Source organism: Peromyscus eremicus, chromosome 5 (assembly GCF_949786415.1).
Source record: "Peromyscus eremicus chromosome 5, PerEre_H2_v1, whole genome shotgun sequence".
Taxonomy (NCBI): Eukaryota; Metazoa; Chordata; class Mammalia; order Rodentia; family Cricetidae; genus Peromyscus; species Peromyscus eremicus.
Window position 1 is genome coordinate 134,420,561 of NC_081420.1, and position 24,009 is coordinate 134,444,569.

The 24,009-nt window shown below is 42.7% G+C and overlaps 1 protein-coding gene across 2 annotated transcripts in view; it reads right to left on the reverse strand.

Moving 5' to 3' along the window:
- LOC131910808 (carboxylesterase 1E) overlaps window positions 1–24,009 on the reverse strand; it is a 59,054-nt gene that overhangs the window by 4,456 nt on the left and 30,589 nt on the right. Inside the window, exons 2-11 of one of the 2 annotated variants that reach the window (XM_059262686.1) lie at window positions 21,714–21,921; window positions 20,076–20,220; window positions 17,421–17,554; window positions 15,591–15,744; window positions 12,567–12,671; window positions 11,682–11,786; window positions 9,247–9,285; window positions 6,492–6,632; window positions 4,942–5,022; window positions 4,532–4,679 (exon numbers count right to left, since the gene is read on the reverse strand). In XM_059262686.1, the coding sequence (XP_059118669.1) occupies window positions 4,532–4,679; window positions 4,942–5,022; window positions 6,492–6,632; window positions 9,247–9,285; window positions 11,682–11,786; window positions 12,567–12,671; window positions 15,591–15,744; window positions 17,421–17,554; window positions 20,076–20,220; window positions 21,714–21,921 (1,260 nt within the window). The remainder of the gene's footprint in view (window positions 1–4,531; window positions 4,680–4,941; window positions 5,023–6,491; window positions 6,633–9,246; window positions 9,286–11,681; window positions 11,787–12,566; window positions 12,672–15,590; window positions 15,745–17,420; window positions 17,555–20,075; window positions 20,221–21,713; window positions 21,922–24,009) is intronic. The other variant, XM_059262687.1, reaches the window with a different exon arrangement.

Consider the following 24,009-nt stretch of genomic DNA (forward strand, 5'->3'; position numbering starts at 1 on the left):
AAAGACATTATAAGAACAATTCAATAGCAAATATACCATATCTTTTATAAGTATAGATATATAGCACTCAAGCAAATGCTAGTAATGAAATATAACAGCACATTTAGAGGCTAATCCACTTTGATGCATTAAGATTTATCACTGAGCTGCAAAAAATGATTCATTTTTGTGATGTGTAGCATTACAGAATGATAGGCAAAAACCAGGTAGTCAACTCCGTTAAGGCCAGCCTGGTCTATATAATGAGGTCTAGACCAGCCTACATAGTGAGACTCTGTCTGAAAAAATAAAAACAAAAGTAGACAAAAATGTCCATGTTACACAGTGTTCAATTGGTTCTGTGCAATTCCTATCAAAATTCCAATGTCAATATACACAAATACATAAAAGTAATTCTAAATTCATATGAACTCACATGAATGAGAGTAAAGATGCACACACACACACACACACACACACACACACACACATACACACACAAACGCACACATGCAGGTTCATACTAAATCAAGGCAATCATGAGTAACAAGAACAAAGCTTTCATGCTGTACTAAAACTCATGTATTTAGAATAACAAAGTACTTGCAGCAACAACAAGAAGAAAAAAGAAAAGGTAGACACACTGACCAATAGAATCCCATAAGGAACCCCAAATGAAGTCAAGAGCCTAAAGTCAATTGTGATTTGAATATGGCAAGACTTTCTACTTCGTGAGAAAAATTTGTGTGCTGTATCTTTCACCTAGAATAAACAGAGTCTCTAGTTATTATGTATTCCTTATTGTTGTTGTGCATTCCAAGAAAACAAAATTATAAAAAGAAAGTCACTTCAGAAATCACTGTTCAAAAAAGTGAATTTCCATATGCAGAAGTGTTGGACACTTATCTCACATGATTTGCAAGAGAAAAACTAGAAAACTGGAGTATAGTCTAATCCACAATCAGAAACTAACTATAAAAAACATAGAGGAAGAAAAAACTATGACATTGCTGGAACATGACTCTCTGTATTTGACCCCAGAAGTGGAGACAACCCAGGCAAAAGTTGTGAAATAGGATGGATAGCTCCCTGCAAAGCAAAGGGGAAATAATGAACAGTTTCCACAGACAATCTGATTGTGTGTATGCGTGTGTGTGTGTGTGTGTGTGTGTGTGTGTGTGTGTGTGTGTGTTTGCATGTGTGCAAGGTAGAAAGTGTTTTCAAATGATATGTCCTATAAAGGGTCTCTATATAAATTATCTAAGGAATATGAATAATCGAATAGCAGTGAAAAAAGCAAACCAACAACCTATTTATTTGGGTAAAGATCCAGACCTGGGGGCACATGGAGGCAAGGGTGAGCACACCTGTATTCCTAGCACTTAAGACACAGAGTCAGAGCCGGGCGGTGGTGGCGCACGCCTTTAATCCCAGCACTCGGGAGGCAGAGCCAGGCGGATCTCTGTGAGTTCGAGGCCAGCCTGGACTACCAAGTGAGTTCCAGGAAAGGCGCAAAGCTACACAGAGAAACCCTGTCTCGAAAAACCAAAAAAAAAAAAAAAAAAAAAAAAAAAAAAAACCCAAAAAAACAAAACAAAACAAAACAAAACAAAAAAGACACAGAGTCAGGAGGATATCATGTTCATGGCCGGGGTTAACCTTGTCTAAATAGAAAGAATTTGTCTCACAAAGAAAAGAAAATGACAAGACTTGAGTAGATATTTCTAATAAAAAGGCATAAAAGTAAAAATGGATGACAAATAAATCAAAATAGTTAACATCAATGATCACTGAGATAATGCAAATTGGAATTACAATGAGTTAGTATCTTTCCCAGTCTGAATGTATTCTATAAAAAGTTAATAGCCGGGTGGAGGTGGCACACGCCTTTAATTCCAGCACTTGGGAGGCAGAGCCAGGCAGATATCTGTGAGTTTGAGGCCAGCCTGGTCTACAGAGTGAGATCCAGGACAGGTACCAAAACTACACAGAGAAAACTTGTCTCAGAAAAAACAACAACAACAACAAAAAGCTAATAATAACAAGTAGTGTTGGCAAGGATGAGGAGACAAGGAAACTTATCCGTACAACTTGTGTACTACAAAACACGAGGACAGTGTTTGAAGCAAGTTAAAAATAAAATTGGCATGTGACAGGTTGATCCCAGTTTTTTCATTTAACTCCCCAAACTTGAAACCAGTGTGTTGAAAAATGCAATTGCCCCGTGATTGCACTGCTCACCAAAGTCAAGTTATGGAATTACTGTGTGTCTATCAATAGCTAAATCCATAAACAGTGTGGAATACTGTAGATGGAATAATGCATGCTCTTAAAAAGGAAGATATATTGCCATTATGACATCATACATGAAGATGGAAAATATGCTGAATGGGCTAGGTCATATCTAGGTAGACAAATGTACACATTTTGACTCACATGTGATTTATGACAAAATATCTCAAAATAGCCAAGAGTGAAAGGGTCACAGGCTAGAAGTGAGAGGTGGGTGGATTGTCATACAGTCAGAATCATTATATTCATCTTTAATTTTTTTGATTATACTTATCTATTTGTATTTTGAGTTGGATAGGCAGCCACAGTGCATGTGTGGTCAGAGGACAACCATGTGAGTCCGAGGGATTGAACTCAAGTGATCAGGTTTGGCAGCAAGAATCTTATCTGCTGAAACATCTCACTGGTCCTTCCACTTTTCACTTTTTTTAAAAAAGATTTGTTTATTTATTATGTATACAGTATGCCTGTGTGCCAGAAGAGGGCACCAGATTTCATTATTGATGGTTGTGAGCCACCATGTGGTTGCTGGAAACTGAACTCAGGACCTCTGGAAGAGCAACCAGTGCTCTTAACCTCTGAGCCATCTCTCCAGCCCCCTCTTTTCATTTTTTACTTACACTTTACAATATGATAATATACTGTAATAAAGTGTGTTTAAAAATGCTGAGAGGAAATGTCAGGTTTTCACTAAGCAAAATTTGCTGAGGTAGCAAAGTTATCGTAATTGTTTTACATTGAACACACAAACTGCAGTATCAGTTTGTATTTTTGTTACTTATGTATTTATTATTATTGCACTTGCTATATATATGTATTTATATGTATATAGTTCATCAATACTCTTACATAGCCTCCTTCTTTCTGTCTCTGTCTCCTCATTATAGCACTGTGTTCACCCCTTTTCTTCTTACCTGCCCCTGGGGGAACTGAAGTAGCAGCAGGTGGCTACTGTAGCTAGTTTACATCATGGTTGCAAACATGAATTTTAAAACCCTCTTGGAGCACCACATAGACGGCTCAGTGGTTAACAGCACTTGCTTGCCTTCTAGAGGACCCTAATTTGGTTCTCATGACCTTCTTCTGGCCTCTGCAGAAACCAGCAAAAACATGACATACACACACACACACACACACACACACACACACACACACACACACAAACACATAAACAAACACACTTGCACATAAATAAAATATAAAGTAAAAATTTTAAAAACCTTCCCAGAAAGTTAGGGAGAGCAATCCAGAACAGAACATTATTTGCTGGCTTGCAGATTACATGAGTGAAAGATGGGAGAGAAGAAGGGCTCCACAAATGTTGACTGTGAAGGTCACTATCCCTATGGTGAGCTCATTCCCCCTAGCCTCACAGCCATGCCCAGCACTGGGTCACCTAGGAAGGTTCTGTGACAGACCTCAGCCTTCATATCCTGGCACACTCAGATGGACAGAAGCTAGCCAAGAACACTGAGAGTGCCTATACTCTTACCCACCACAGGTCCCCTCCCTCATTGGCCTTGGTCACAAGCACCCTTCCTGATTCTTTACCTCATTCCTACTCTTCCTAGCTCTGCCACTAATACTCTAAAACTAGCTCTGACCTTGAACCCCTTCTAAAACTCCACCTAGTAATTGATCTCTAACCCCATGTACCAGTGTAACTTCAGATAAGAGCCCCTGTGACAGATGGTGTGTCACTTGTTCCTGTTTGCAGCCTGACTTCTGTCTGCCTCCACCACCTGTCACTCTTTACCCAAGGGCTCTTTGTCTGGTTACTACACATTATTCTGTCTACTTACACAGCAACCCAACACTCAACAAAATAGCAACTATTTGCACCAGGCTTAGCCTAATGGTTGATGATAGAGAAATGCCCCAATTCCCTAAAACTCAGGTGAGATCTCCTTGGAGACATGAGTTCTGCTTCTTTCCCAGCCCTCTGCAGCTCCATCTGTGGTGGATGGATGCTTAGCCAGGCATCATTCATTGGCCTGCATTTCCTTCCAGTGTCAACTCGCCATTTCCCAACTCAAGTTTTCTGGGACCAACACCCTTTTAACTCCCTTGCATTTCAATTTTTTCTCAGATAATGTCGTTGGCACAAATCAAGAGGACAGTGTGAAGATGAGGCCAAAAAGTCAGACTTAGAGGCTTGGTGTCCACAGTTTTCACATATGCATATGCCAGGCCGTAAGCCAGTCAGAGAGGAAAGTGGTAAAATAAGGGGTCCATCTCCTGTCCAACCTCTGGGACTCACCTCTGTGTCCACGAGCCACAATCACAGATGGGACACCAAATACCGCATCTCCAATCAGCTCCAGGAGCTGTTCTTTATTGCTGCCTGGGTCATCTGTGTCTCTTAAATACTTCTCAATGACAACTGGAATCTTATCCTCCGGGAGGTTCTAGAATGGATGAGGAAAATGACCACTAGCATGTGATTTGTGTGCCTTCTCCATTTCATTGACTATTAACCTCTTGAGCCCTGGACAAATTCCTCCTGGGTAGTAATGTGGGAAGGTCAGAAAAAAAAAAATGGGGTCAGAAGGAAAACCCCAGTCATGTCATGACATTTGGTAGGTTTGTAATCTGGGGCAAATTCACAGCTTTTCTTTGTCTCAAAGAAGTTGACATAAATGACAAGTTGACATAATTCCGAGTGCTTACAAGAATAAAAGAGGACTTCCGTAAGAGGGATGTAGCTGTCTTCCGGTCCAATGTCACTTCAGAGGGTGGGTAGTTCATCATCTGTTTAAAAACACAGTAAAGTTCCCTTGAGTCCTCGGGAGTTAGCAGAATGAACCAAATAGGCCAAGTATACTGGCTGGTTTTGTGTGTCAACTTGACACGAGCTAGAATCTTCAGGGGAGAGTGAGCCTCGGTGGAGGAAATGGCTCCATGAGATCCAGCTGTAAGACATTTTCTTAATTAGTGATCAATGGGAGAAGGCCCAGCCCATGGTGGGTGGTGCCATCCCTAGGCTAGTGATCCTGGATTCTCTAAGAAAGCAGGCTGAACAAGCCAGGGAAAGCAAGCCAGTAAGTAGCACTCCTCCATGGCCTCTGTATCAGCTCCTGCTTCCAGGTTCTTATCCTGACTGTTTTCCATGATGAACAGCAATATAAAAGTGTAAGCTGAATAAACCGTTTCCTCCACAACTTGCTTTTGGTCATGGTGATTTGTTGCAGCAATAGAAACTCTAAGACACCAAGCAATTAAGGCAAAGCAGAATAAAAGTATTGCATTGGGCTTTGATAGGCATAGCTGTTTATGAGTTTTAAAACAGTCAGGGAAACAGATGGACTTGTGCCTATGGAAACCTCACACCCAAGGACCCAAATATGTGAGAACAAATAGCATTAATCTTTTTTTTTGTAACCTCTTTGGAATGTAAACACATGGGATGACAATTCTTGTTCTATCTTTCAATCTCCAATGTTCTAACGGCAGTGGTGGCTTTGCTCCATCTTGGACTTCTATCTGCCATGAAGTGTGTCCTCCTCCTAACAGATGAGTTTTGAATAGGAATCCAATATCTAGCTGTACAGACTCTCCCCTCTCTCCACAGTTTCTCTCCAAGCTCCTGATCCTTGAAACCTCATCAGTGTTAGAGATGTTTCTAGTTGGGACTTGAGTTCAGGTCAGGTTTGAGCGTCTCCCTTTTCCCACCCTCTTAGTGAAGGTGACCTGCCCTTACTCTTTTACCTAATGTCTGGATTTTCTTTTATCTGTGAAAAGGAAAAGCCCTTCTTCCCCTTTAAAAGTGTGTTTTAACTCATAAGGGAGTGACTTTGAATCTTTTAATGATATGTAATGCGAGCATATGTGGAGATTTATGGGAAGCATGTTCAAGTCCATGGTGGAAACTGTGATTTCCAAGTCTGACTCTCCTGAATTTCCAGCCATTTTCCATTTAGAGACATCCCCTGTTTGTCTGATTGCCTGAACCTTATCGCCATAGGCTCTCTCAGCCTGGACTCTTCAAGCACCTAAGTTTAATGAAATGACAAAGTGTTTATTGAGTTAGGATTTCAAGGACTGGACCACCCAGAGTCAAAGTTAGCTCAGGAAGAAAATGTCTCAATGGAAATATCCATGGACAACTAGAGACAGATGCTCTAGGACACAACCAGAGGTTGGGGAAGAAAGAACTCATGTTAGAAGAATAATGGACAGGCGATGGGGTTGTCTTATCTAAGAGGTCTGTACGTTCTCACCATTGGCAGAATCCAGCCAAACTCCTGCTTGTTGATGCCCACCATGTAGGGCACAGTGTTGAAGCTCTTCTCAGCCAGGATCTCTTCCGGTGTCTTTGGCAGCAACACTCCATCAATCACAGTGGGAACGAAGGGATAGCTCTGGGGGAGGAAGCACACGGTGCCAGAAATAACCCATCTCCCTCGCTGACTTTCTAAGGGAGCATCCAGAATATAAACCCTGTGGCTTGGGTAGGGGACCCAGGAACTTGGGATCCTGAAAAGGAAATTAAGGGTCTATGTGCCAATAAGGCCTAATTTGGGGTATCTCTCAGTGGTAAGTTGAGGGTGGCAAGGAAGGAACAGGAGGGCCCTTAGCTGAAATTAAACATATACCATTGTGGAATATGTATTTCCATCTGAAGTAGATTACATCATCCAGAATGAGTCTCACTATTCCTGATGGTTATGCCGGTAAAGTTGCCACAATGCTGTGTTAGTGAATCCTGAGCTAGGACTGCTAGGGAATTGCAGAGCTAGGTTCCTCGGAACCTCTGCACACAATACTGTCATCATCCTTGTATTATATAAACTGGGTCCCAGTTTTAAAGACATATTATATAACACAAATTTATTACAAAGAATTAGCCTACGATAGAATTTATTACAATAAAACACCAGATCGATAGGGATTAGCATTTCTTCAACCACAGGTCACATACGAATAAATTTCTTTGGCTTCAGAGTCACAGTCGTGAAGTCTACTATGATTTTTAAATGCATTGTCTCATAAATCCACTAATTTACCTAATTTTCCATCTTTTCTGGCTTTGTCACATGGCCACTCTTTAGTGTGGCTTCCCCAAGAGCTAGGCAATTCTCTCCCTTTTTTGTATTTATTGTTTTGTTGACTCAACACTGACTTCAAGGTTGAGAAGCACCATAACTCAAGCCTGGCAGAAGCCCATCTATCAGGAGTGTTTTCTCCATAAGGCTCCTCATAGCCTAAGACAGACTTGGAGACACTGGACATATCAGTATCATTGTGCTCTAAAGCATCTTAAGCAGATAAATCACGTAAAGCAGTAAACATGGAAGAGTGGCAGGAAACAGCCCACCAAGTGGACATATGCGATTATGAGTGATGAGACAAGAAGATAAAGCATTATTGCAAATGGGACGCTAGGACCACGTGACTCACATTTGGCTCACACCTCCCATGCTCTGTGCAGATGTTGCAGATGACCACAGTAATGTCACACTTGTGGACCTAGGGCTTACATGTTCACTTTAGCAAGTAACTAAATCCATAATTTATAAGATCTATCATTGATGGTGAGCTACATGTCTGTATTAATATTCTAAATTAGCTGTTTTTGAAAAAACAATTAGATTTTAGCTGGTTGAGATATTACTAAACCATGTTGCAGTTAAAAATTAAATATAGAGAACAAAGAAAATACTGCTGAAAGAAAGAAGCACAAGCTACATATTTGGCCCACTGTCAAGATGTGCCAAATACCTCTTCAAAGTGCCCAGACCTCAAGTCCTGTCCCACCCCTCTAGGCTGGTGTAACCCACCAAGACCCTCTGCCTTTGTAACTGCTGTGTATAGACCTCCCAGGTGGCTCAGCATCTGCCCTGGCTCTTTCTTACACATCACACTATTTCCACACTGAAGTAGAGGGGACTTTTGTGAGTCCATGAGGTCGTTGTTCTGCCAGAGTCCTCTGGACATGCACTGCTTCATGTGGGTCACAAGCCAAGTCCGGTCTGTGGTGTCTCCCTTCTCACGTTCATGACCAACTCAGCTTCAGATCTCTTTCTTCCTCCTTGCCTCCACCCCAAACATGCCAGCTCCTTCCACAGGGCTTAGCAGCTGCTCTTCCCTCTGCCTATAGCATTCTTCCTCCAGGTTTCCTGACAGCTGGCTTCCTGGCTCCATCCAGAGCTTCACTCATGAACATCAGCCACAAGCACATAAAAGACATCTCCTCTGACCCTGCCATTTACAGAAAACCGCTGGCCAACTCTCACCACCCCTCCTAGTTTTTAATTTAATTCTAATCAACAGGAAACATGCATATTATGTGTTTTTTACATACATTAGTCTTCTGCTACACACCTCACCCACTAGGACGTAAGTCTCCAAGAAAGCAGGAGATTGTACATACCTCACTGTTACATCCCAGCTGTTAAATCAACCCCTGACACAAAGGGAGTCCATAGCAAATCATCTCTGGATGATTGAAAGAATTTCATTTCCCTCTCAGAAGACCCTTTAGGGAAGTTCTGGGATGCCTCAGGGTTTAAACAGAAAGGACAGCTGGCAACAGCTGGTATTGGGAAGGCAGGAGGGAAGAGACAGAAGGTGATGTTGCACTTTCCCAGGTCATAGGAGAATAGAAGTCTGGCTCCTCTCTGTACAGCCTCTGCTCTGTTCCTCCCATGAAACCCTTAGCTAGGCATCTCTGCCTCCTGAGAGTGGAGAGTTCTAGGGCGCCTCCCCCTGCAGGCTCATTTTGGGAGTGAGAAATATGAATGAGAAGAACAAGCAGCCCAGGGCACCAAGTTGCTGACCAGGAGCCCTGCCACCTCTGATCCCTCTGTCTGTGCTAATTGACCAGCAAATGACTGATTCTCATCTCTGGATCTCAGCAATGCACACACGGGAATGACCAGAATTCCACAAACAGAAGGATTATGCATAGTTACTTGGGGTCAAAGCACTGTTAATACTCAAGGGAAGTCTATCCCAGAATGCAATGTTTCTTACCTCTCTGGAGTCTCCATGCAAATCCAGCTTAAAAAGATTCTGTGAAGAGAAGACAGAGCATGTGTTAAGAAGCCTTCCCTATACAAAGTAGAGCCTCTGAGCTGTGTTTGGAGAGTAATCAGTCCTTCCTTTCTGGTTCCTACAGTGTCCTCTGTGGGTAGGCACTGTGTGTGTGTGTGGGGGGGGCAGCAGAGTCATGGTCACTGGTGCTCTGGAAAGGCAGCTTTTGTGGGCGCCTGACCTTCTCTTCATCTTTCCCCCTACTTGTTCTCTCTCACAACAACACCCCAAGTTCCTCTGCAGGAACGGTGAAAACAAGTGATTGCATGTGGAGCTTGTGGTGACTTGAAGGGAGGTAGGGCTGAGATGAGCTGGAGGAGAAAATACTTCTTCTTCCTTATCCTGGTGTCATGAGTTGAGGCAATTATATGTGACATGGGGTTACCATGACCCTGAATATAAATAACAGTTCAAAGATACCTGCAAAAACAGCATAGAACTTACACCAAATATATTGATAAAGTTTGGAGAAAGCTGGCTTCCTAACAGATGTCATATTGATCTTGAGTGCTACTATCTTCAACCTCCCAGGGAACAAACTTTCTGCACAGAGAAGTCAGCCAGAAATGATGGCAAATAGAGGGATACAGATTGGAAGATTTCCATTACATTCTTGGCACCTGGATTCAGCAGCATCCTGAGCCCCCTGCTCCTGAATGTCTCGGGTCTTAGTTACCTGAAGAGTCTGTCACAGCACATTCCTGAAGTGAATGCTCTAGTCTTGTGCTGGAAAATTCTCATGTCTGTGCTCACTGTAATTCGTTCTACTCCATGCTTTCCTGTGTTGTACACTCACCATGTTCACAGTGATTACAATGTGACACTTAGCTGATGGATCTGACCCACGTATGGAAAGCAACTCTACATGAGCTACCATAATATTTGGCTCTGCCAACCAAGGGACTTGGGTTCTTAGGTTCTTTCTCAGGCTCTCAAGCTCTAAAGATAGAAGGTAATCCTGTATGTTATGGGCATGCCTATGGATGGAAGAAATATTTTCCCATTCTGAGTATACAAACACATCTTTGAAACAGACATCAAGGAGAAAATCTGTAGTCCTACCACTGAAGATGGTAAAACAGGAAAATTGAGAGGCCAGCCAGGCACATAGTGAGGCCATCTCATAAATCTAAAGAGAAAAAGAAAGTAGCTGTTCTTAACTCTGAAAGGCTTGAACTTCATTATGTTTTGAGCCTGATGAACCAGAATCCAAGACCCAAGGTCATATTGATTCAACCCATGGAAATACAAGAAGAACAGAATGCTAGAGATGGTCTATGGGGGTCTAGGAGTGTTCTCTAGTGTGCAAAGTCTATATGAAGAGACCAGGCTCTCAGCTGAATCCTGAGACAGCATCTGTACTTGTCCTTACAAAGGGAATAGTTATCACATCCCTCTATCTTCTATTTTTCAAATATTTGTTCTGTGAGGTTCCCTGTGATAATAAACTATCAAAAGCTCAATCAGTCCTCAAATGACACCTTCTGTGAGTAGGCTGACTCTAAGGAATGCATCTCCTTTCTGCAGTCCCAACACATGTAACCCATTTGATATATGATTGTTTTTCATTTTGGATTGTTCTGGCAAGCAGAGAAAATGTTTAGCTTATTCTTGCATCTCCTACCATGACACCATGCTTCCAAAATTATCATGGATGGATGGATGGATGGATGGATGGAGTTGACCCATATGAACTATTGGTGAGTTGGAAAGATATACCAATAACTAACTGCTTTAAAGGATTGGGTGAAAAGTTACAGATGCTGACTGAATGGCTCAGATTATGGACAACTGAAAATAAGTTGTTGACAAGTCATGATGGTTCTATACTACATCAAGATAATGGTTTCAATGAATTAGATGGAGGGATGAAGAGATGGAAGATAATAAATGGATAGGCAGCTAATTATCCTTGACTCTTCACAGAAGTAGTCTCTGAAAACAGAAAAGTATTTAGAAACTGTTATAATTTAGATACCTTGTAAATCAACGAAGGTAAATTATGATACCTTTCATAAAATCTTTGTGATTACTGTCCCCATCCTCAATGTTCAGAATGGTAATGTGGGAATGTAGAATTTTAAATTCTTCAAACACATTTGAGAACAAGACTATCACAATATTAAACTGTGAAAGAACTAGGGTACTGTTGCACAATTTTTAACATACTTTCATTGAATGTTTTGTGACATTTGATGATTTTTTTCATTATAAAAGAGAGAGATTAAAACCATCTCAATGATATCAGAAGGCTGATGCTGTTGACAAGAGGTAAGAATGTCTCAGATAGTTTCTCCAAAGCTACAGAACAGATGAAATGATGAAGCCTGGGGTAGAGTACAAAGGTTGAGGACCACCAGCACAGGCACACCTACCAGTTTCAGTGTGGTCTCCAAGAGCTCCTCCTCTGTCTTCTGGTGAAGGCAGTGAACCATGGCAGCTGAGGTAGTGGTTTTACAACCGGCCATAACAGCAATTTTCTTCAATAGATAAGAGGCCACAACAAAGGTCATGAGCTGAGCAGTATTTATACCTCTGTCAATACAGCAAAGTTCTACTATCCAATACTCACTTTCTAATGATGGTACATGGTTGCCCAAAACACGAAATACCAAGACATGTGAGTCAGAGTGTTGCCTCTGTTACTAATTGGAATTTGATACAGACTATTTAAATATTGGTGGCTGTGTTAACTTTATAATTTGTTAAGTGGATCCCAGCATGGTGACACATGCCTTTAGTCCCAGAACCGTGAGTTTTATGCCAGTCTGATCTACAGAGTGAGTTCCAGGACAGCCAGGATTACATAGTGAGATCCTATATTAAAAAACAGAAACAAATAATTTATTAAGTGGGCATGCTATTGTGAATGTGGATGAGTTAAAAAAAAAAGCCATGTGCTCTGTGGTGAAGAAAAAGAACCCAGAATTCTACTGACTACTGTAAAGACACTTCCTCCATGCTCTGGCCAGGTGGCTTGCACCACCCAGAAATGGATTGTGTCTATCCTATGAGGAGAAGTGATACATGTGATGTGCTCAGGAGGGTAACCCTTGATGTCACTACAAAACTTGTACTGGATTGTAGTGTGTCTAAGGAACATGATTCACACAAAATCACTCCAGATCTTGCAGAGCTTGGTTTAGATGTGATGCCAAACAAATTCTATCCATTGACCATGTCAACTCCTTCCCCAGAACATGAAAGACCCATGAGGAGAGAAGACAAAAGAGCAGAGGAACTACCCAGCAGGAATTTACCTCAGCCAAGGGCCTGGTGTTCTTCTTGACCAGGCCTGCAGTGAGGGCCACTCCACTTTCAGAAATAGCCCTGTGGAAGAGATTCTTGGCCAAGGGAGACAACACCTGGCAGAGGAAAGTAGAAAAGGAGACTTTATACTCATAGTGACTCATAGACTTCTGTGGGACCAGGGTTTGGAGTCCATTTGATCACCTTGATGACCAGCATGAAGCCTCAACCTTGGTTCTGCTGGATCCTAACCAAGGTGGGATGACCTCAGTGGCCCCACATGGCAGTAAGCACCAAATTTTACCTGTACTCATAGCTGAACTTCATTTGGACATACTTCTGGGAAGATTCACAGAAAACATTCAAATAGTCAGAAGAAGGCAAAACTGAAAGACAAGTCCATTCCAACAGGCAGGTGTTCACACACTGAATATCAAGGCAGAGAAAGCAAACTACCAAGCCAATGGAAACTGTAATCAAGCAGGCATAGCTATCCTCACAGCTAATAAAGTATGTATCAACTAAAACTAATTAGAAGAGATAAAGAATACTACATATTGATAAAGTGAATAACTCATCTAGAAGATGCAGCAATTATGAAGCAAATATATGGAGCCTTATAATTTCATAAAACAATCACTAAAAGGCATAAAAGAACACCTAAGACATGACACAATATACTGGAGGACTTCAATACTCAACTCTCATATTGAGAAATGTCTTCCAAACTAAAAATAAGCAAAGAAATTTCAGAACTAAAATACAGCATGGATCAATCGGACTTAACAGATTTATACAGAATATACCACCCCAAAGATAGGGAATACAAAGGCTTCTCAGCTGCAATTGGAACCTTCTCTAAAACCAATCACACCACAGCCCATAAATCAGACCTTAAAAAGTACAAAGAAATTGAAATTATCCCTAATATTTAATGAAATCTCAATGAAGTGAAAGTAGAAATCAATGATAAGTATTTAAAGTTATTATCTCAAGGCACACAGAAATATTACAAAATCAATATGCATGCAAATATAATAAAATTAATTAACTTTGTCCATAAACCAATTTTAATTTATTGTCAGATTGTATATAATGCATGGAGGAAATTGAAGTTGTTAGATTGTAAGCATGAAATCAATATGTCATGTGAAAAGCATTGCAACCAAGGAACTGGTGGAAGAAATGAATTGCAGTGACTTTTTTTGTATAAATTAGGAAATTATTTGTAATACTTAGTTATCTCATCAAAGAGCTAGCATGAAACTTGGGCTCTTTTCCTAGAAGCAAATCATTTCAGTTAACAAACAAATGTTTGTACTAACTGTATGTACTAAAGTATCCAAAATAACCCTATGTGCAGAAGCATCCAAATAGAGAATGCAAAAGCTCAAGCTAATTTTTAGGTTTGCTGTAAGGTTACATTTGAAGAAACAAGCCATAACTCTGTATAATTGTTATGTACAGAAAAAGTATGGCAGAATTAAACTAAAATTGGAAAGTTGAAAGAAGCTCTATGACATGAATAAGTGAAAGAGAAACAGGAACACACACACACACACAGGCTGAAAGGAGAGATGATGGATAGCAAGTAGATAGAAGGCAGATGATAGATATGTACAGCAATTGATAAAAATTGTGGTAATGCTACACAAATACATGTCATAATATTCTTTTGGATTTATCTGCACTTTTCCTTATCTCTAAGAAAAATAAAAACATTGTCCTCTAAGTATTCAGCTAGTAAACCAACACATGTTTGAAAATATGGTGATGGGATGACACTCTGATCAATTACCATGACTCCCACAAGTTTCCATGGATTCCCTCTATGTCTCCTGCTCCTCATCTCCACACCAAGATGACTCCCCATACCATCAGAATGTGTCCGTGACATACATTCTTTGTCCTACCTTTCCCTGTTGGAGTATCTGTCCATCTTTCCTCACAACCATCTCTCTTTTCCCAACTGGGCCCTCAGTCTCAGATATTGCTGTCCTTCTTATTGGGTTTTCAAAACCATGAGACCATCTCAGATGACCCTCTGTCAGCTCCCAGGGCTCCAGTTCCTTCAATGTGTATGTCTAGCCTTGAGTCAAACAGTGATGCTTGTTCTACCTCATGCCCTTCCCTTTTACTATCTGTGGTTCACTCCCAACACTCCTTCACAAGAATGCATTCTTTGCTAACATGATCAGAAAAGAGAAAGAGAATTCAATTAAGTGAGAAGAGAAATAATATGCAACAGGTATTTTTTTATGGTGGAGCATAGAAGTACCTCTAGGAGCCAAGGAGGATTTGGTTCTTAGTCATCCACTGTCTAATGCTGAGCAATAAAATAATCAACTTGAATCTGACAGACCAGGCAAATATAATGATAGCCTGAAATAAATCAGTTTAAAAATTAGGCCTTAATTTTTGCCTCTTGAAGCTGAACAGACAGTTTCTGAGGAAGCCATGAACAAAGGGCAATCAGTCTTCAATGTCCATGACAGCAGTGAAGAGGGAGTTAGCATGTACCAAGCCTGGGCCACTGAGCCAGCCCCCACAGTCAGTGTGTACTAGGCTAGCCAGCCTCTACAGCAGCTCAAGATGACAACCAAACAAGAACAGAGCCTGGGACTCATCCAGGCTTTCTCAAAATGGAAAAGCTATAGCCTTAACCAACCCCTGACTAGCCCTAGCCAGTTAGAATGTATTAATATGATTCCCTCTCACATAAGCCAATCATATCTGAAATGATCTAACTGTCCCTGAAACTCCCCTTAGCTGGGCTTAAAAGGAGCTTACACATCCCTCTCAAGGTTGTTGCCATTTTGCCTTTGTGTAGGATGAACTGAATGGCCCCAGCATGCTGATATAATAAATGCTCTTGTTGATTGCATACATAGATGGTGGTCTTTTTGTAGGACTTCTCTACGACCCTAACAAATCCAGATATTGAAAGCAAAGTTCCCATTGCTGGACTGGCTGGTCTCCAAGGGTTCTTATCAGCAGTTATCATGCCTGGATAAAGCCTGGTTGAGGACACTTACAAGAACAGAGACACTTTCACCTCCTGCTGACTCTCCAAAGATAGTCACAGAGCCTGGGTCACCTCCAAAGTTGGCAATGTTGTCCTGGACCCAGTGCAGTGCAGCCACCTGGTCCAAGTGACCCCAGTTTCCCTGGCTGTGTTCATCGCCCGTGCTGAAAGAAAACAGGGCAAAGGTGGGTACATCGTGACTGAATTCTCAGAGCTAGAGAGAGGCTGAGGCTCTTAGTGAAATAAGTTGAGCCCTGAATTCCCAACACATGTCTTTGCTGCATCTCTTGTCTCTAGAAATGTTCTATCTGGGATTCTACATACATCTTCCAGAAACTATGAAGCCTAAGAGCTAGTGAGGAAACAAGATAGACAAAAGCTCCAACTTCTGAATATATTCAGTTCACACTGTGGAGGACAGTAAATGGGAGTCAAGAAATTATAGTATTAAGTAATGAAAGTGCTTTGAAGAGAAATAAAATCAGCTTACAAAAAATTCAGGGGTGGGGACTGTGGGTGGTATTTTCTGGTTGCAGGACCAAGAGAGGGCTCTTGGAAGCAGTGGTCATTAATAGGGACTCGAATAAAATGAGCAAATAAGCTTATGGATATCATAAAATATTATTCCTGTTAAAAGAAGCAGCAGGTGTAAAGACCTCTAGGAACAGAAGTGTGAGTGTAGCTAGCAGCAGGCAGAGCAGGTGCTGCGGGCCTTGGCAAGGAGTTTTTGCCGTTACAAGTGGGTGGGAACTATCTGCAGAAACAAGATGTGATTCAACCAGTGTCTCTCACAGCACTCTGGCCACTCTGTAGAAAATACATGCTTTAAAAGTAACTGGTTTATTAAAAAACAAAACAAAAAAACAGTGGTTATAACAATAATCTAGTCCAAACTGTAAGACTTTGATTAGAGTGGAAGCAGGGAGTAGATGAGAAGTCCATGGAATCAATTTGTTTGGAAGGTGAAGCCAAAAGGACTGGTTGGTTGGTTAGACACTAAGTGTAGGAAAAGGAAGATTCCCACGTGTCCCCCAAGGCTTTTATGTTGGACAACCAGGAGGTGGGATGGACAGCAGCTGTTCAGCAGTATGCAGGAAAAGGAGGGAGGTTCTGTTCTGTTCTCCTTGCCTGGAGTAGCAGAAGCTTGGCATGACTCAATCCACCTCCTAGAGCACTGTGACCACTATGCAAAAACATGCTTTAAAACTAGCTGTTATCTATGTCTGGGAAAGCAGAGAGAACAACACACAAATATACACAGAAGCAAGTGTAGTGATTGGAGAATTAATGGACAGGCAAGGTCCTTTATTGAAGGAGCGGGATGCATTGTGAAGGAGGTCTAGCAGAGGTCTCAAAAATGCATGGCATCTGGGTCCTGGCATCTTTGACCTGGCAAATGTTACATTTTGGATGTGTTCATGTGAAGGGATTATGGAGCAACAGAGCCTGTAAAATGTGAGGCCCCAGTGGAATGTCATTAAGCCACTGGGTGCATTGCCCTTGGAGGTGTTCAGCTCACTGGGCCAAGGTTAGTTCCCTAGTGAGGCAGTTATACAAAGAACAAGACTTCCCAACTCCCCCTTCCAGCTTTTTGCCTCATCACACCATCTCTTCTGCTTGCTGCAGATTCAATTTCTGTCCCTCTACCATGTTGATCTCAGTAAGGGCCCTCACCAGACCTCAAACAGAAAAAAGAACCATATCCTGGATGTTAGCCTCTCAAAACTTAAACTCAATAAGTATTTTCCTTATAAATATCATAAGATCTGGTGCTGTGATATATAATAAGAGAACAGACTAATATGGGGGCTTGTGTGTAGAAAAGAGTTCAAAACTCTACCTGAAGAATCCCCAGATGCCCAGACGGTATTGAATGGTCACCACTACCACATTTTCATGGGTAGACAGGGCCAATCCATCATAGGTTGATGCCCCACCCAACACCAGTCCACCTCCATGGATCCACACCATCACCTGGAAAAGGACACAACACAGATTGTCAGAAGCCTCCGCTGGAGGGCCATAGAAGTTGTCTAGTTTGGTTGCCTATATGTAGGCTAAGTCGGGCATCACCCAAGCCACAGTAGTACCTAGCAAGGCTGCAGCAGGCAGTCTTTTCTCCTCAGTTCCCGCAGCTGGGGTGAGTCATCCAGCTCATCATTTCTCACCTGTCTTCTAAAATGCATGGGCCCTGTCTTTACAGGTCTCCTTAAACTGAAAACATCATCATGGAAGCATCTAAGACATCTCCTCACACTGCCTCCTCCTCCTGGCAGGGCTTTGTGTGAATGGCTCATGTTTGGCTTTCTCAGATTCTGTGTCTGACTGTGTACATAGTGACACTGAGTGCAACAACAGAATGAATGAATGACAGTCCCACCATGTGCCTCTACATTAGATCTAATAAAAGGTCTCTCTTCTTTCTCCTCTTCCTCCTCCTCCTCACTTCCTCCCCTTCCCCATCCTCTTCTTACTTTCCTCCTACTCCTCTTCCTCCTCCACCCTTTTTCTGAGAAAAGGGTTTGATCTTTTCAAAAGACAATGTAGTTATGGCTGGCCTGGTACTTGCTATGTTGCCCAGACTGATATCAAACTTGCCCAAATCCTTTTGTCTCAGCCTCTTCAGTGCTGGGGTTGCATGTGTGAACCCATATTGCTTCTCTTAAGTGGCCTTTTCCTGACTAGTCTTTTTCTCTTTTGTTGCAGAGGAACACACTCAAGGCCTTGAACACCCAGGCAACTACTTTACCATGAAGCTACTCTTTGTCCCTCTTGCCTATCTTGATGCCCACCACCAGTTCAGCAGGCTGAGGTGGTGATCTGGAGAAGAGAGCAGAATCACCGACAATGGAAACAAGAGCTTCAGAGCCAGACATCCTGCATTACAGTGGCAGAGGCAGGGACTACAGGAGAGCATCCTGCATCACAGTTGCAGAGGTATGGACCACAGGGGAACATCCTGAATTACAGTAGCAGAGGTATGGACTACAGGAGAGCATCCTGCATCACAGTGGCAGAGGTATGGACCACAAGGGAACATCCTGCATTACAGTGGCAGAGGTATGGACTACAGGAGAGCATCCTGCATCACAGTGGCAGAGGTATGGACCACAGGGGAACATCCTGCATCACAGTGGCAGAGGCATGGACCACAGGGGAGCATCCTGCATTACAGTGGCAGAGGCAGGGACTACAGGAACATCCTGCATCACAGTGGCAGAGGCATGGACTACAGGAACATCCTGCATCACAGTGGCAGAGGCATGGACCACAGGGGAGCATCCTGCATCACAATGGCAGAGGCAGGGGCTATGGCAGGTAGGGACAGCACAGTTGTGTCAGCAGAATGGCGGAGTTGACAGCAGCATCAGAAGCCAACAGCACAGCAGGAACCGAGCCAGCAGCAGCAGAGGTCATGACATTAGCAATGACAGCATTGGTAGTAGCAAAATGCAGCAGTAGTGACCGCCTTAGAAATGGCAGCTACGGTAGTGGCTATAGCAGTGAGAGGCAGCTGAAGTGTTCCAGAGAGTAGCAAGGACAGACAGAAGAGGAACGGGAGAAGTAAAGAGGAGAGCGGGTGGGGATCTCATAGAGGAATAGGACTACAAAAGCCAAAGATGAGGAACTATAGGTCTCGGCTGCTAGAAGAGCTCCAGCGAACTGTCTGGTCTTAAGGACCCAGGGTCTCAGCAGCCCTGGCTAGATCTGTAGCAATGGCTGTTATCGGAGGCTGGGAGATCTTGATATCCAGGCCGACAGCTGTAACGCTTACTGTGGTGTAGTGCTGGGGAATCCCAATATCTACTTAAAATTGGAAGCTGCAATGCTAGTCTCTGCCCAGAGCAGGGAGTGTAGCCTGGCAGCTCCTCTCGGGGGCAATGGGACCCTCACTTCTATAACTGCCAAAAAACTCTAACATTGGTCGCCACAGGGCTAGGAGCTCCAGTTCCAGAAGCCTTCCCAATATCTGCCACACAGCAGGATGCCACCTGCTGCCCCAGCTGTGGGCCACTGCCACAGAGGCCGCCGAAGTAGTTTCTCTTCTCACTGACCCATGGTTCCCAGGGTAAAGGCTGATGCCCAGGAATACTATAGGTGATCAGTTTTCCCCTCTATTTGTGTGGAAAAAACCAGGGAAGATTAAATTCTAATTTAAGGCCATCTTCCTTAAGCACCAGTTTCATACATGAGCAAATAAAGGCACAGGTGCTTAGAGAAGCTTCTCAATGTTTCACTGCTTTGGAGACTCATGCAGTGAAGAGTACATCACAAGCAACATTCCCAGATCTCAGTGAACCCAGAAGGGAAGCACCACTGCCTGATACGCCTGGGGGAAAAAACAAAGGAAAGTTTCCATCAGGGCAGAAGCTCTAGGCCTGTGAATCAGTTCATGCCTGTGGTACCCCTGCCCCCAGGTGTTCTCAAGCCCTTCTGTTTGCACAGAGGAGCCAGATGCTGAAACTCAGAAGGTTGGAGAAGTCCCACCACTTACCGGCAGCCTGCTGCTCCTTGTCAAGTCGGCAGGGGTGTAAATGTTCAGGTAGAGACAGTCTTCAGAAAACTGGAGAGGAATACTCTCTTTTCTGTTGGTTAGGAGGTCATTGACTATCTGCCCTGCCACTGGGTCTTGAGAGCACCTGGGAGGGGAGAGAGAACATCTGAGGTTCCACCAGGATGCAACCTGGAAACATTACCTGGCATTGACTTTGCACAGGGAGATGTAATTCAATGGACCCAGGAGCCAAGCATTGTTACCATTGGCTTTTACAAGCAGCCGCTGAGGCCCTCAGATGTCAGGATGACACAGAAATCAGGGGACAGAAGTGGATCAACAAACAAAAATGGTTCTACATTTCATTCTGGGAACTTTTCCTACGTTATGGCAGGTAAGGGGTTTAATAGTCATAAAAGCAGTAACTCAAATGTAAAAAGTAGGAATTGGTTAATTTCAACAGAAAATAAAGATTGAGATTACATTTATTTATTATATTATTTCTGAGACAGGGTTTCCAATGAAAACCAAGGCTCATATTTCTGCCCAGTAACTATCTTTCTGCTGCAGTGACATGGGCTGGATACTTTTCTTTTCTTTTTCTTCAGTTTTTTGAGACAGGATTTCTCTGTGTTGTCCTAGCTGTCCTGGAACTCTGTCTGTAGACCAGGCTAGGCTCGAACTCACAGAGATCTGCCTGCCTCTGCCTTCTGATTGTGGGGATTAAAGGCATGTGCCACCACCAGCAGATGAGATTTACCATTGCTGTGATTATTACATATCATTTATTTCCCCAAAGGCAGGATAAAATTATTTCAATAAGCCTAAGGTTTAGGCAGAGTTTGTTGATGGAGACTTTTTGGAGAAAATTTAAGAATAGTTTCATAGTATTTGACTCAATAGTGCTACTTCTTGGGACTTATCCTAAAGAATTCATGAATGTGTGGAATAATTTAGTAACACTTTTCCATACTCAGATGTGCATGTCAACTATACCAAAGCCAACATGGTCACCAGAAGTTAAAGACTGGCTGAGTGTAATACAGTGTGGTGTTGAAATTAAGGCAGTTGAAAGTAGCACTGTGATATTCATTGGCAGAGGGTGATGTTGCCCGTATCAGGTAGCTACCAGAACTGCAGAGGCCTGCGACAGACAAGAGGCTGTCACTGTGTCAGATGGTGTTAACAGTTGTCACTGGGTGGCATCCCCTGGGGGTTTACTTTCCTCTGCTTTGCATCTTGTATTTCCTGACCTTACTGTACTAAGTATTCATTACCTAAATAACCAAAACACAAAACAGCAGGAGTTCAAGTGGTGCTTGACAGAGAAAGGGCTCTAGGAAGCTGTGCAGTTCTAAATGTTTCACATTTCCGCAATGGCCGCTTTTGGTTTTTGTTTTTTTTCCAGCAGTTGAAAAGCTTTTGGTGGGGGGTGAGGAAACACACACATACAACCAGCCCACAGAGAAAAAGACTCTCTGCAAAACAGAGTGGAGATTCTGGAAACTGAAGTCCTCCACACTGTTCTTGATTCCAGAACAAAGTAGAAACCAGTTAGAGTACTGTGCTGACCCCTTCTTATGTCACTCTGAAACAGAGTTCCTTCAAAAGAGACCCAGGCCCACCCCAGTGGCTTACATAGGAGGGTAGGAGGTGGCATTCTTCACAAAGCTCCAGGGCTCTGTAGGCTGTGGAGGAGCAAACCTCAGGGATCCAAGAGGAGGCTTGGCAAAGGGGACTCCCAGGAAGACGGCCACAGGCTGTGCGAATCCTTCTAAGCTGACATACTTCCCCAGAACTTTCCCATGAACAGTGTCCACCACGGGTGGTGAGGATGGGTGTCCTGCTGGACAAGAGAACATGAGGATACATCAGAGGGGAAAGATCAGGCCTGGATTTCTAATGGGTTTCCCCACTTTCTAAGGATGAAGCCTTGAATAAATTGCCTCAGCCTTGTAAGCCTCAGTATCTTCTCACCTCAGATAATGATGAAGAAAACAGTCCTTATTTTAGGGGGCATGGAAGGGGCAGTTGGAATTGCACACAGAAAAGAAGTTAAACAGAAACTCAATGTGAAAGAATGTTGGCTTCTAGAAATGTTTGTGACCTTCAATGTCATCCTCAAAAGTCTATGGAAATGTGTATCTGTTAAGAACCTGATACTGGCCCAGCATGGTAACACATCTTTAATTCAGAGACCCAGGAGGCAGAGGCAGACAGAGCTCTGTGAGTTCAAGGCCAGCAGGGTATATATAAAGAGTTCCAGTCAGACAGAGTTACAGCCAGATCATGTCTTTAAAGAGTAATAATAAAAAGAAGATCCCAGGGCTGAGCTGCAAGATGGCCAAGAGGATGGACAGAGATATCTTCTCCTCTCAGGAGGCTGACCTTATAGGAAAGGACCATAAATAGACTCAGCCTAATGCTGAGTTGAAATACGTGTCCTAGAAGGAGTGAGCACTTCTGAGTGAGCACTTCTCCAAGGAACAGCTGTGACTTGTAGTGGGGGGAGGAGTGAAGAGAGGAAGGTGTAAGTGGGAGGGGATGAAGCAAGAACATGCAGAAGACCAGCAACAGTTCAAATAGAGTAGAATAGAGGGTCTGCCAGAATGGCTGAGTAGCCTATGAATACAACCAAGAAGAGCCTGGAGGAGTTACAGGGCATACACGAGTGAGCAGGTGCCTGTGAAAGAGGGCTACAAAGTCCAGGCTTCCATCCTACCCAGTGGACAAATAAGCACGAGCAATTGCAGAGTAAAGGAAACAAGTACTAGACATTTGTCCACGGGCTCTGAGCTGGGTCATCCAGACTAGATGCTTCTATATACCCCACTACCTTCATTTTTACAGAGTAGACCATCCTTTCTCATTTCTCTGCTTCTTCTTCTGTCCCACTTCTGTGTATTGTGGGGTCTGAGGGAATCAGCCTGACCCTCCTTCCAGAGGCAAGGGTACTTTTATAAACCTTCTCATGGTCACCTGCATCTTCACTTCCAAGATCAACAACTTCAGTATATCAGAACACCCCTTATCAATAATTTCTTTTCCCTCATTATTCCAACTGCTCTCATTTCGATACCTCCTCTGTACATGTGGCAGAATAGAAAATGATTGCAGGATTCCATCTAACAGAAGAATAACCCATTTTATCTGTACTGAAAACAGTGAACAGAAAAGGGTCTGGGACACATGGCATCTAGAAGTTAAATATTGTGGAAATTTAAGTTGTCTCTTGTTGTTGTTTTCTGTTAATTACTAGAAAATACTAACTTAATTTTTTGAAGACACTTATATATACTTAAATTATATTTTGACAACTTTTATCTTACTTTATAATTATTAGGTCATTAGGACACAAGGCCATCATAAGTCTAATGTGTTTATATGAAGAACAGCCATTAACACTGGAAAATCTTTATGGAAAGTGACTAAAGAAAATTTGATGCTTCCTTCCTTTCCTAGTTTTTAATTATTATCAAGCCACCTAGAGAAGAACTTTCTGGAAAACTTATGTATTAGGATGCCTGTGCATGATGACAGTGTGAGTTTCTTTGTACTAGACACTGACTACTTTTTGTAACTAAGAGAAAATGTTATGAATAAATATAGAGATAGAAATGAAAAGGGAAGAACTGACTCCTGCCCAGTGTGAAGGTCATGTGAAAGAAAGAAGACTGGGAATCAGTGCAAGGCCGGGGCTGTGGAGAAGACGGTAGGATGTCCTAAGATGATGTTGTATGACAGGAACACTCAGAACCCAAAGTCAGTAAGAGGCAGGTGAAGGGTCTGTGTGTGTGGCAGGGATGTGTGCAGCTACTCTTACGGGCCACTGTGAAGTGACAGGAGGGCTGAGTGTGAATGCACAGAGGGCCACAGCCAGGGGGGAGAATGTCTACCACAGGGCATCAGGATGAGGTCACAGCCCTGAAGAAAT